We start from the raw sequence: 12430 nt of genomic DNA on the forward strand, positions 1-12430 counted from the left end.
TATATATATATATTTATGGCCGAAATGCAGTTCACTTGGCCAGCCTATGTGAAACCTGAACCAAAATTCCCACTAACACCCCTGCGCCTCCGGTGGAGTAGAGATGTAGGCAGGAACATTCTGGAATTACAAACTGGAAGAAACAGGAAGCATGGTGAAAATGGCCCCCATGCCATGCTTACACTGATAATCACAGGACAGGTTACAATACATGCTACAGTGTTAATATAGGCTCAATAGTCTATTATACAGTGATAATCACAGGCAGGTCACAATACATGCCTCCTGACTGCAGTTTAATATAGGCTCTCTATTAATACCACCTATAGATATGGCAGCCTGTCATACAGGCTATTCTTTCCCTTTACATTTTCCCCCTTGCAGCCGCGCTGTAATCAGCCAGGTCCCCCCCCCCCTTCCCCCTGTACTCCCTGTAGCGCTGTGTCTCAGCGGGGAGCGCCGGGAAGCTCATTGCAGGGAGGCGAGGGACACTTATTGCAGAGCAGCGGAGGTCGGCTGGCCGGAGCGGCACGTAGCGGCATCCGGCGTCGCTAGCCGAGCTGCGGCGGTTCTCCCCCTCTCAACGCTGGCACTTGCAATACAGCGCTGACGGAGCGTCTGGGGCGGCCGGACAGAGCGTCTGGGGCGGCCGGACAGAGCGTCTGGGGCGGCCGGACAGAGCGTCTGGGGCGGCCGGACAGAGCGTCTGGGGCGGCCGGACAGAGCGTCTGGGGCGGCCGGACAGAGCGTCTGGGGCGGCCGGACAGAGCGTCTGGGGCGGCCGGACAGAGCGTCTGGGGCGGCCGGACAGAGCGTCTGGGGCGGCCGGACAGAGCGTCTGGGGCGGCCGGACAGAGCGTCTGGGGCGGCCGGACAGAGCGTCTGGGGCGGCCGGACAGAGCGTCTGGGGCGGCCGGACAGAGCGTCTGGGGCGGCCGGACAGAGCGTCTGGGGCGGCCGGACAGAGCGTCTGGGGCGGCCGGACAGAGCGTCTGGGGCGGCCGGACAGAGCGTCTGGGGCGGCCGGACAGAGCGTCTGGGGCGGCCGGACAGAGCGTCTGGGGCGGCCGGACAGAGCGTCTGGGGCGGCCGGACAGAGCGTCTGGGGCGGCCGGACAGAGCGTCTGGGGCGGCCGGACAGAGCGTCTGGGGCGGCCGGACAGAGCGTCTGGGGCGGCCGGACAGAGCGTCTGGGGCGGCCGGACAGAGCGTCTGGGGCGGCCGGACAGAGCGTCTGGGGCGGCCGGACAGAGCGTCTGGGGCGGCCGGACAGAGCGTCTGGGGCGGCCGGACAGAGCGTCTGGGGCGGCCGGACAGAGCGTCTGGGGCGGCCGGACAGAGCGTCTGGGGCGGCCGGACAGAGCGTCTGGGGCGGCCGGACAGAGCGTCTGGGGCGGGCCGGCTGTATGAGCGGCGGGAGCGGGCCGGCTGTATGAGCGGCGGGAGCGGGCCGGCTATATGAGCGGCGGGAGCAGGCCGGCTGTATGAGCAGCGGGAGCGGGCCGGCTGTATGAGCGGCGGGAGCGGGCGGCATTACAACACGGACCCCACACAGCGGGGCGGCAGCCTGCGCTGACCGCCCCGTTTCCCAAGCATACCTTGTTGTAGGGAGGCCTGCGACGGGGCTTCTATGTGTAAGCTCCGAGCTCTTCAGTTCATGGCTGCGACGGGGCTTCTATCTGTAAGCTCCGTCCAGCTCTTGCAGTAGGCAGTGGGCTGCCTGTGGCTGTGAGGGTGCTCTTTGTGAGGACAGACACGCCATGCGCTGCTCCGTGCAGCGGCACTATCCCGGACCCATGTTTTTACAGAAACTGGGAAGGGATGTGCTAAGTGAAAAAGTAAAAATGTAAAAGTAAAAATGAAAAATTAATATTCAACTAAGTGTGGGAACTCCACACAAGCCTTGTTAGTGCTGTGAGCACAGAAAAAACACTGAGGTACTCGGGGATATGGAGGGGTGGAGAGTTCTAAATTTAAATATTCAGTGCCTGTTCCTGCGGAAGCCGTCCATATCCCAAGAGTACTTCAGTGACCCCTAGTGGATGAAAAAGAAAAAATGGGGTATATTGAATAGGTCGGAACCCCTTCCGACCTGAAAAACTCGAAACCTGCAGTCTTTCTGACAAGATGGCAGGTATTGACTTTAATTGAATATACCCCTAAAACGGATTTGACCCTCTATTATTCATAAGGATCAGTTTGGGTTTATTTGGGAATGCCAATCTGTTGTGATTACGACAAAAGTCCTCTGTGTCATGCAATGGTTGAAGCACTCCGGACGCTCGGATACCAATGTTATTCTTTCCTTAGGTGCTGAAAAGTCTTTTTTGACATAGTCGCATGGGACCATTTATGAGACTGAATAGATTCGGGGCCCAGGAGACTTTTTTTTGCACTTTATGACAATACTACCAGTCAGGTGATAGGTAATGGTTCTCCTTCTTCCCCATTTTGCATACAGAGAGACACCCGCAAGGATTGCCCCCTCTCTCCATTACTATTTGCATTGGCGCCACTGGCGATTGCCCTTAGAATCTTAGCCCGCAAAAGAGCCAAAATATTCAAAGTTACTCTTCTGAAATTGGAAATGATCCCTCTCACTGGTTTTATCACTGATCCCTTTAGTCAAAGCAACTCAAATATTTAGGTATCCTGATTCCTAAATCTTTGGCTAATTTATATATAGTAAATTTTACACTGGTTTTGGCGTCCCTCTCTAAACTTCTAACTAATTAGATTACTCTTACATGATGGTTGTTTGGAAGGGCAACAGTATTGTTTTTCCAAAACTTTCCTATTTTTTGCAGATGCTTCCCATTAGCCTTTCCACAAAATGTGTCTCAAGTGCACTCAAAATTTTGTGGAAAATTTTAAGTCGTCTAGGATAGCGTATACTGAACTTAAATTACGACGTTCTGATAGTGGCTCGGGCATTCTGCACCCAAGCGCTTTCACTAGAGCTGCATTTTTTCGGATAAATAATTCACTGGTTTTGGAAATGGTCTATTTGTATTAATTATGGCTTGGAAGAGGAACGGTTTTCACCTTTTTCACATAGTGCATTACTTTATTAACCCAAGAATAAACTGCCTCCTCTGGCACTTTATAATGTTCTAAAGACATGTAAACTGCATTGCACTACTCTAATGTTAAATTGCAAAGGAACCCCTTATACTCATTATCCACATTAGGGTAACACCGTTTTGCCCTGGTCTCGATAATTCAGTGTTTCAGTTGTGAAATTTGGGATGTTTTTATTCAGGTAGGCTCCCTATTATCCTTGTCTGAGTTAAGGAAGACATTTCAATTGTCTAGTAAACATTTCTTCATGTACTTAAAAATGTGCCATTTCATTCAAACGTAGCCACGACCAATGCCTTCTGCAGAGGACTCTGATCAAAGTAAAAACTAAATGAAATTGTTATTATGCTGACCTTAGGGTGACTGGGAGAGAGAGAGACTTTGGCGTTCACTTGAGAAATTGGTCTGATGTTCCGCTGCTTTCCACTCCTGAAGCGTTGCAAAAAACCTGACAAACTACACTTAAATATTTACATTCTGTGACCCTACAACAGGTTCATCTTAAAGTTCTGCATAGAGCGTATATAGTTCAATCTTAGAGCACATATGGTACCTGAAGAAATAGGTCAATGTCCTAAGTACTCAGTGCATGGTGCTTCCTTTTTTCACAATTTTTAGCAGTGTGAAAAAGTTGCCATGTTTTGGAATATACATATTAATTTTATTAATCAGGTGTTTTCTTGACATACAACAAAACATCCAGCACCATGCCATTTGGGTGTTAGGTCCCAGGAAACAGGAGCTTGCAGTTTTAATGGTTATTCTTGCTGTGGCAAAAACACACTGGACAAAAATGGTCCTCTTCCTCATAGTTGGAGGTTAAAAATATGCTACTGAGCATTCTTAATGTTGATAGGAGTCTGATATTGAAAAGGGAGTGAAAAAATAAGATTTTACTCACCGGTAAATCTATTTCTCGTAGTCTGTAGTGGATGCTGGGGACTCCGTAAGGACCATGGGGGATTAGCGGCTCCGCAGGAGACTGGGCACAACTAAAGAAAGCTTTAGGACTACCTGGTGTGCACTGGCTCCTCCCACTAAGACCCTCCTCCAGACCTCAGTTAGGATACTGTGCCCGGAAGAGCTGACACAATAAGGAAGGATTTTGAATCCCGTGTAAGACTCATACCAGCCACACCGTATAACTCGTGATACTATACCCAGTTAACAGTATGATAACAACTGAGCCTCTCAACAGATGGCTCAACAATAACCCTTTAGTTAGGCAATAACTATATACAAGTATTGCAGACAATCCGCACTTGGGATGGGCGCCCAGCATCCACTACGGACTACGAGAAATAGATTTACCGGTGAGTAAAATCTTATTTTCTCTAACATCCTAAGTGGATGCTGGGGACTCCGTAAGGACCATGGGGATTATACCAAAGCTCCCAAACGGGCGGGAGAGTGCGGATGACTCTGCCGCACCGAATGAGCAAACTCTAGGTCCTCCTCAGTCAGGGTATCAAACTTGTAGACTCTTGCAAGAGTGTTTGAACCCGACCAAGTAACAGCTCGGCAAATTTGTAAAGCCGAGACCCCTCGGGCAGCCACCCAACAAGAGCCCACTTTCCTCGTGGAATGGGCTTTCACAGATTTAGGGTGCGGCAGTCCAGCCGCAGAATGTGCAAGTTGAATCGTGCTACAGATCCAGCGAGCAATAGTCTGCTTTGAAGCAGGAGCACCCAGCTTGTTGGGTGCATACAGGATAAATAGCGAGTCAGTTTTCCTGACTCCAGCCGTCCTGGAAACATATACTTTTCAGGGCCCTGACTACGTTCAGAAACTTGGAATCCTCCAAGTCCCAAGTAGCCGCAGGCACCACAATAGGTTGGTTCACATGAAAAAGTGCTACCACCTTAGGAAGGAATTGGGAACGAGTCCTCAATTCCGCCTTATCCATATAAAATACAGATAAGGGCTTTTGACAAAGCCGCCAATTCTGATACACGCCTGGCCGACGCCAAGGCCCACAGCATGACCACTTTCCACGTGAGGTTATTGTAGCTCCACGGATTTAAGTGGCTCAACTCAATGCGACTTCAGGAAATCCAACACTACGTTGAGATCCCACGGTGCCACTGGAGGCACAAACGGGGCTGACTATGCAGCACTCCCTTAACAAAAGTCTGAACTTCAGGCAGTGAAGCCAGTTCTATTTTGGAAGAAAATCGATAGAGCCGAAATCTGGACCTTAATGGAACCCAATTTTAGGCCCATAGTCACCTCTGACTTGTAGGAAGTGCAGAAATCGACCTAGCTGAAGTTCCTCCTTTGGGGCCTTCCTGGCCTCACAGCACGCAACATATTTCCGCCATATGCGGTGATAATAGTTTGCGTTCACTTCTTTCCTAGCTTTAAATAGCGTAGGGATAACATCCTCCGGAATACCCTTTTCCTTCAGGATCCGGCGTTCAACCGCCATGCCGTCAAACGCAGCCGCGGTACGTCTTGGAACAGACAGGCCCCCTGCTGCAGCAGGTCCTGTCTGAGCGGCAGAGGCCATGGGTCCTCTGAGATCATTTCTTGGAGTTCTGGGTACCAAGCTCTTCTTGGCCACCCGGAACAATGAGTATAGTTCTTACTCCTCTCCTTCTTATTATTCTCATTACCCTGGGTATGAGAGGCAGAGAAAGGAACACATACCCCAACTGGTACACCCACGGCGTTACCAGAGCGTCCACAGCTATCGCCTGAGGGTCCCTTGACCTGGCGCAATATCTTTGTAGCTTTTTGTTGAGGCGGGACGCCATCCTGTCCACCTGTGGCCTTCCCCACGGTGTACAATCATTTGGAAGACTTCTGGATGAAGTCCCCACTCTCCCGGGTGGAGGTCGTGTCTGCTGAGAAAGTCGGCTTCTCAGCTGTCCACTCCGGGAATGAACACTGCTGACAGTGCTAACACATGATTTTCCGCCCATCGGAGAATCCTTGTGGCTTCTGCCATCGCCATCCTGCTTCTTGTGCCGCCCTGTCGGTTTACATGAGCGACCGCCGTGATGTTGTCTGACTGGATCAGCACCGGCCGGTGTTGAAGCAGGGGTCTAGTCTGACTTAGGGCATTGTAAATGGCCCATAGTTCCAGAACATTTATGTGTAGGGAAGTCTCCTGACTTTTCCATAGGCCTTGGAAGTTTCTTCCCTGTGTGACTGCCCCCCAAGCCTTGAAGGCTGGCATCCGTGGTCACCAGGACCCAGTCCTGTATGCCGAATCTGCGGCCCCCTAGAAGATGAGCACTCTGCAGTCACCACCACAGCGACACCCTGGCCCTTGGAGACAGGGTTATCCGCCGATGCATCTGAGGATGCGCCCCGGACCACTTGTCCAACAGATCCCACTGGAAGATCCTTGCATGGGACTTGGCGAATGGAAATTCTTCGTAAGAAGCTACCATCTTTCCCAAGGCTCGCGTGCATAGATGCAGCGATACCTGTATTTGTATTAGGAGGTCTCCGTCTAGAGACGCCAACTCCTTGGACTTCTCCTCCGGGAGAAAACCCTTTTTACCCTGTTCTATGTCCAGAACCATACCCAGGAACAGTAGACGCGTCGTAGGAACCAGCTGCGACTTTGGAATATTCAGAATCCAGCCGTGCTGTTGTAGCACTTCCCGAGATAGTGCTACTTCGACGAACAACTGCTCCCTGGACCTCGCCTTTATAGGAGATCGTCCAAGTACGGGATAAGTACTTCGGCCATTACCTTGGTAAATACCCTCGGTGCCGGGGACAGACCAACGGCAACGTCTGGAATTGGTAATGACAATACTGTACCACAATTCTGAGGTACACCTGGTGAAGAGGGTAAATAGGGACATGCAGGTAAGTATCCTTGATGTCCAGTGATACCCTGAAATTTTCCAGGCTTGCAATAATCGCCCTGAGCGACTCCATTTTGAACTTGAACCTTCGTATATAAGTGTTCAAGGATTTCAATGTTAGAATGGGTCTCACCGAACCGTCTGGTTTCGGTACCACAACATTTTGGAATAGTAACCCCGGCCTTGTTGAAGGAGGGGTACCTTGATTTCACCTGCTGGAAGTACAGCTTGTGAATTTCCGCCAGTACTACCTTTTTTCATCGAGGGCAGCAGGCAAGGCTGATGTGAGGCAACGGCGAGGGGGAGTCGTCTCGAACTCCAGCCTGTATCCCTGTGATACTACTTGCAGAACCTAGGGATCCACCTGTGGGCAAGCCCACTGGTCCCTGCAGCTCACGAGACGCGCCCCCACCGCACCTGTCTCCACCTGTGGAGCCCCAGCGTCATGCGGTGGACTCAGAGGAAGCGAGGGAAGATATTTGATCCTGGGAACTGGCTGACTGGTGCAGCTTTTTCCTTCTTCCCTCGTCTCTGTGCAGAAAGGAAGCGCCTTTGACCCGCTTGCTTTTCTGAAGCCGAAAGGACTGTACCTGAAAATACGGTGCTTTCTTAGGCTTTTGTGAGGAAACCTGAGGTAAAAAATTTTCTTCCCAGCTGTTGCTGTGGATACGAGGTCCCAGAGACCATCCCCAAACAATTCCTCACCCTTATAAGGCAGAATCTGTGCCTTTTAAATGCAGCATCACCTGTCCACTGCCGGGTTTCTAATACCCTCCTGGCAGAATGGACATTGCATTAATTCTGGATGCCAGCCGGCAAATATCCCTCTGTGCATCCTTTATATATAAGACAACGTCTTAAATATGCTCAATGTTAGCAAAATATTATCCCCGTCTTAGCGTATTAATATTATCTGACAGGGTATCAGACCACGCTGCAGCAGCACTATTTATGCTGAGGCAATTGCAGGTTTCAGTATATAACCTGAGTGTGTAAATACAGACTTCAGGATCGCCTCCTGCTTTTTATCAGCAGGTTCCTTCAAGGTGGCCGTATCCTAAGACGGCAGTGCCACCTTTTGACAAACGTGTGAGCGCCTTATCCACCCTAAGGGATATCTCCCAACGTGACCTATCCTCTGGCGGGAAAGGGTACGCCATCAGTAACTTTTTAGAAATTACCAGTTTCTTATCGGGGGAAACCACGCTTCTTTACACACTTCATTCATTCATCTGATGGGGGAACAAAACACTGGCTGCTTTTTCTCCCCAAAAATAAAACCCCTTTTATGTGGTACTTGGGTTCATGTCAGAAAATGCGTAACACATTTTTCATTGCCGAGATCATGTAACGGATGTTCCTAGTGGATTGTATATATGTCTCAACCTCGTCGACACTGGAGTCAGACTCCGTGTCGACATCTGTGTCTGCCATCTGAGGTAACGGGCGTTGTTTGAGCCCCTGATGGCCTTTGAGACGCCTGGGCAGGCGCGGGCTGAGAAGCCGGCTGTCCCACAGCTGTTACGTCATCCAGCCTTTTATGTAAGGAGTTGACACTGTCGGTTAATACCTTCCACCTATCCATCCACTCTGGTGTCGGCCCCACAGGGGGCGACATCCCATTTATCGGCCTCTGCTCCGCCTCCACGTAACCTTCCTCATCCAACATGTCGACACAGCCGTACCGACACACCGCACACACACAGGGAATGCTCTGACTGAGGACAGGACCCCACAAAGTCCTTTGGGGAGACCGAGAGAGAGTATGCCAGCACACACCAGAGCGCTATATAATGCAGGGATTAACACTATAACTGAGTGATTTTTCCCCAAATAGCTGCTTGTATACATATATTGCGCCTAAATTTAGTGCCCCCCCTCTCTTTTTAACCCTTTGAGCCTGAAAACTACAGGGGAGAGCCTGGGGAGCTGTCTTCCAGCTGCACTGTGAAGAGAAAATGGCGCCAGTGTGCTGAGGGAGAAGCCCCGCCCCCTTTTCGGCTGACTTTCTCCCGCTTTTTCTGTAATACTGGCAGGGGTAATTTTACATCTATATAGCCTCTAGGACTATATATGATGTATATTTGCCAGCCAAGGTGTTATCTATTGCCCTCAGGGCGACCCCCCAGCGCCCTGCACCCATCAGTGACCGAAGTGTGAGGTGTACATGAGGAGCAATGGCGCACAGCTGCAGTGCTGTGCGCTACCTTGGTGAAGACCGAAGTCTTCTGCCGCCGATTTTCCGGACCTTCTTCGTGCTTCTGGCTCTGTAAGGGGGGCGGCGGCGCGGCTCCGGGAACGAACACCAAGGTCGGGTCCTGCGGTCGATCCCTCTGGAGCTAATGGTGTCCAGTAGCCTAAGAAGCCCAAACTACCACCTGTTCTTTCTAGGTGCTCAGGAGAGCCCCTAGTGTGCATCCAGCTCAGCCGGGCACAAGAATCTAACTGAGGTCTGGAGGAGTGTCTTAGTGGGAGGAGCCAGTGCACACCAGGTAGTCCTAAAGCTTTCTTTAGTTGTTCCCAGTCTCCTGCGGAACCGCTAATCCCCCATGGTCCTTACGGAGTCCCCAGCATCCACTTAGGACGTTAGAGAAAACGCTGTATTTATATTGACTCTTTCGCTACTGACACACAAACTCAAAAGGCGGGTACACACGGAGAGAAGTATGATTAATTTCTAAGCAATCTGGCTAGATTACTTAGAAATGAGGCACGGATCTCTGTGTGTATGCCCCATAGTAATAGCGATGCACGGCTCCCGCGCGTCGCTATTGTCGGTTCTAGATTGGCCTGCATGTAGTCATAATCTAGTTACATTATTCACTTCACCGCTTGATATAAGCTTGATTTGAATGCGATACGATTTGATCCATTTATGTGGTCCTTATCTTCATTTTGCCATATTTCTTTGTATGTGTGGTACACGGATGTATCTTGTCTACTTTATTTGCTGTTTGAAAGCTATTACATTGTGTTTAGAAAAATGTTGGTTCTGAGGGGACATTCTACATTTGTAGTTCAGAGTACTAATCTAGAATCCCTATTCCAATTTGCTGAGAATGTTAAAGAAATATTGCACTGGTTGAAATGCATACATTGCACAATGTATTTTGTTACCCATATTATACTGTGACTGCTAACAGCTTCTAAATTGATTATTCCAGAGGTTCTCAAATGCAGTCCTCAAGGCACTCTAATTGTCCTGGTTTTAAAACACAGATGGTTAAATCAAATTGACTAGGTACTAAATAAGTCACCTGTGGCCAAGCATAGATAAACTTAAATATTAGACCATTAGGGTGCCATGAGGGCCGCATTTGGAAAACCTCTGGCTTATTCAATCATCAATTTAAGTAATAAGCATTAATTTAGAAGTAACCATTTGAGTAAAGCACCTCATTTCCATGCACCACAAAAAATGTTCATCCTTCCACTGTCTCTGCATTGCCTTTCTCTGATCCCGATGTCTCCTCGGTCTCTCCTCTAGCAGCTTCCTAGGTCGGTTACTTGGTTTCAAGTCAACTGGGAGATGTGGGTTCACTTTTTTCTACAGAACAAATGAATATAGAGTTTAACATGCTGTATGATAACATAACCACCATTTTATGTTGATGTAGGAGAAAGCATTAAGTTAGACACATTACTAATTATGTTGGCGGCACATGGCAGTTTAGTTGTCCCAAAATTGCAGGAGTGCACTTTAAGAATATTCATCTAAGCGGACTCCTTTCTGAATGGACCAAATTTAGATTGAGACAGACAATATATAAATGGACAATAACAGAATATGATTATGAAACACCATGGTCTTTGCCATAATTATTTTATTTTATATATCAAGCACATACTGTGCAGTGCTTTATAGAGAATATTAAGTCCTTCATCTCAGTCCTTGTCCCAGTGTAACTTACACCTCCATATCTCCACCACACACTTATATTCATTTTTGTCAGAAGCCAATTCACCTGCAAGCCTGATTTTGAATGGTGGGAGGAAGTCAAATGTCCATAGGAAACCCATGGAAACACGGAACATATCAGCTACACACAAACAGACCAAAGTTAGAATCAAACTTATGACCCCAGTGATGTGAGGCAGCAAATCCAAATATTGCGTGATCCCCATCTTGAGACCTGCAAAAGCTGCCGAGTGTAGCTGCCCTGTTATGAATTGTTTGCAAAGAGTGTTGTCAACTTTACATCTCAAAATAAACAAAAAAGCTCATCTATTACAGTAATTATATGAAAAACGCAACGAGGCAATTCTCTACTCGGTTATTAGTGCCCCGATGTGCTGTAAGATTTGCGTTACATACTCTATATTAGTTTATTGTCTGCGAACCTTGTATTGCAGCCTATGCCGGCGGCCCTTCAGATGCATCTCTTTGGCATTCAAATCATTGAAGGTGCACTCACAGAGTTTACACTGGAAACGTACAGTCTTCCCGTCTTCATTACGGACCTGCAGGCAAATCTGGTAATATTACTGTTCTGATAGAGAGAATATCGATCAGGTCTATTCCATATAGCAATTTGCAACTATCAATGGATCACGAAGCCTACGAATTTAGATTTTTTTGATTTATGTGATGCTTTAATGTTGATGATTATTGTACAATGAAGATGAACAACTGTATTTAAAATGATAAATATAGGACCAGGGAAGTAGGTGCCTATGGTTCAGAGATTTAGACAATCTCAGTCATGTACTTCCTATTAAAGCTACATCAGCTATATGTTCATGTGGAAACTATGTGAACTATGAATATTCAACAGCACAATTTAAAAAAACAAAACAAATATTGCACAGTCACCAAGTTTACATTTGTATTAACAGCTTTTTATCCCCCTTTAGTAGTTCCCATCTATTAGTGTTTTTTTTTTTTTTGTTTGTTTTTACAAAAAGAAACCCTATAGGAAACAAGACAAAAAGGTAATTTTCAAAACTTCTAAAAAGTGGATGTGCAGTGAATTTGCTATATGCAAATGCATGAATTGTCCAGTTTTTAATTTTCAACGTTTTCTCCTGAATAACTGCTCATCTGAACTTCACCTGCATATTAATAAAGTCATGAGGTTAAAAATAAGAATTTACTTACCGATAATTCTATTTCTCATAGTCCGTAGTGGATGCTGGGGACTCCATAAGGACCATGGGGGATAGCGGCTCCGCAGGAGACTGGGCACATCTAAAGAAAGCTTTAGGACTATCTGGTGTGCACTGGCTCCTCCCCCTATGACCCTCCTCCAAGCCTCAGTTAGGTTACTGTGCCCGGACGAGCGTACACAATAAGGAAGGATTTTGAATCCCGGGTAAGACTCATACCAGCCACACCAATCACACCGTATAACCTGTGATCTGAACCCAGTTAACAGCATGATAACAGAGGAGCCTCTGAAAGATGGCTCACAACAATAATAACCCGATTTTTGTAACAATAACTATGTACAAGTATTGCAGACAATCCGCACTTGGGATGGGCGCCCAGCATCCACTACGGACTATGAGAAATAGAATTATCGGTA

The 12430-nt window shown here is 48.0% G+C and overlaps 1 protein-coding gene across 4 annotated transcripts in view; it reads right to left on the reverse strand.

The window, feature by feature from the left end:
• ZFR2 (zinc finger RNA binding protein 2) overlaps positions 1-12430 on the reverse strand; it is a 463201-nt gene that overhangs the window by 259910 nt on the left and 190861 nt on the right. For 3 of the 4 annotated variants that reach the window (XM_063914848.1, XM_063914847.1, XM_063914850.1), the window contains exons 8-9: positions 11247-11366; positions 10301-10452 (exon numbers count right to left, since the gene is read on the reverse strand). In XM_063914848.1, the coding sequence (XP_063770918.1) occupies positions 10301-10452; positions 11247-11366 (272 nt within the window). The remainder of the gene's footprint in view (positions 1-10300; positions 10453-11246; positions 11367-12430) is intronic. The other variant, XM_063914849.1, reaches the window with a different exon arrangement.

The sequence above is a fragment of the Pseudophryne corroboree genome, chromosome 1 (assembly GCF_028390025.1).
Source record: "Pseudophryne corroboree isolate aPseCor3 chromosome 1, aPseCor3.hap2, whole genome shotgun sequence".
Lineage (NCBI taxonomy): Eukaryota > Metazoa > Chordata > Amphibia > Anura > Myobatrachidae > Pseudophryne > Pseudophryne corroboree.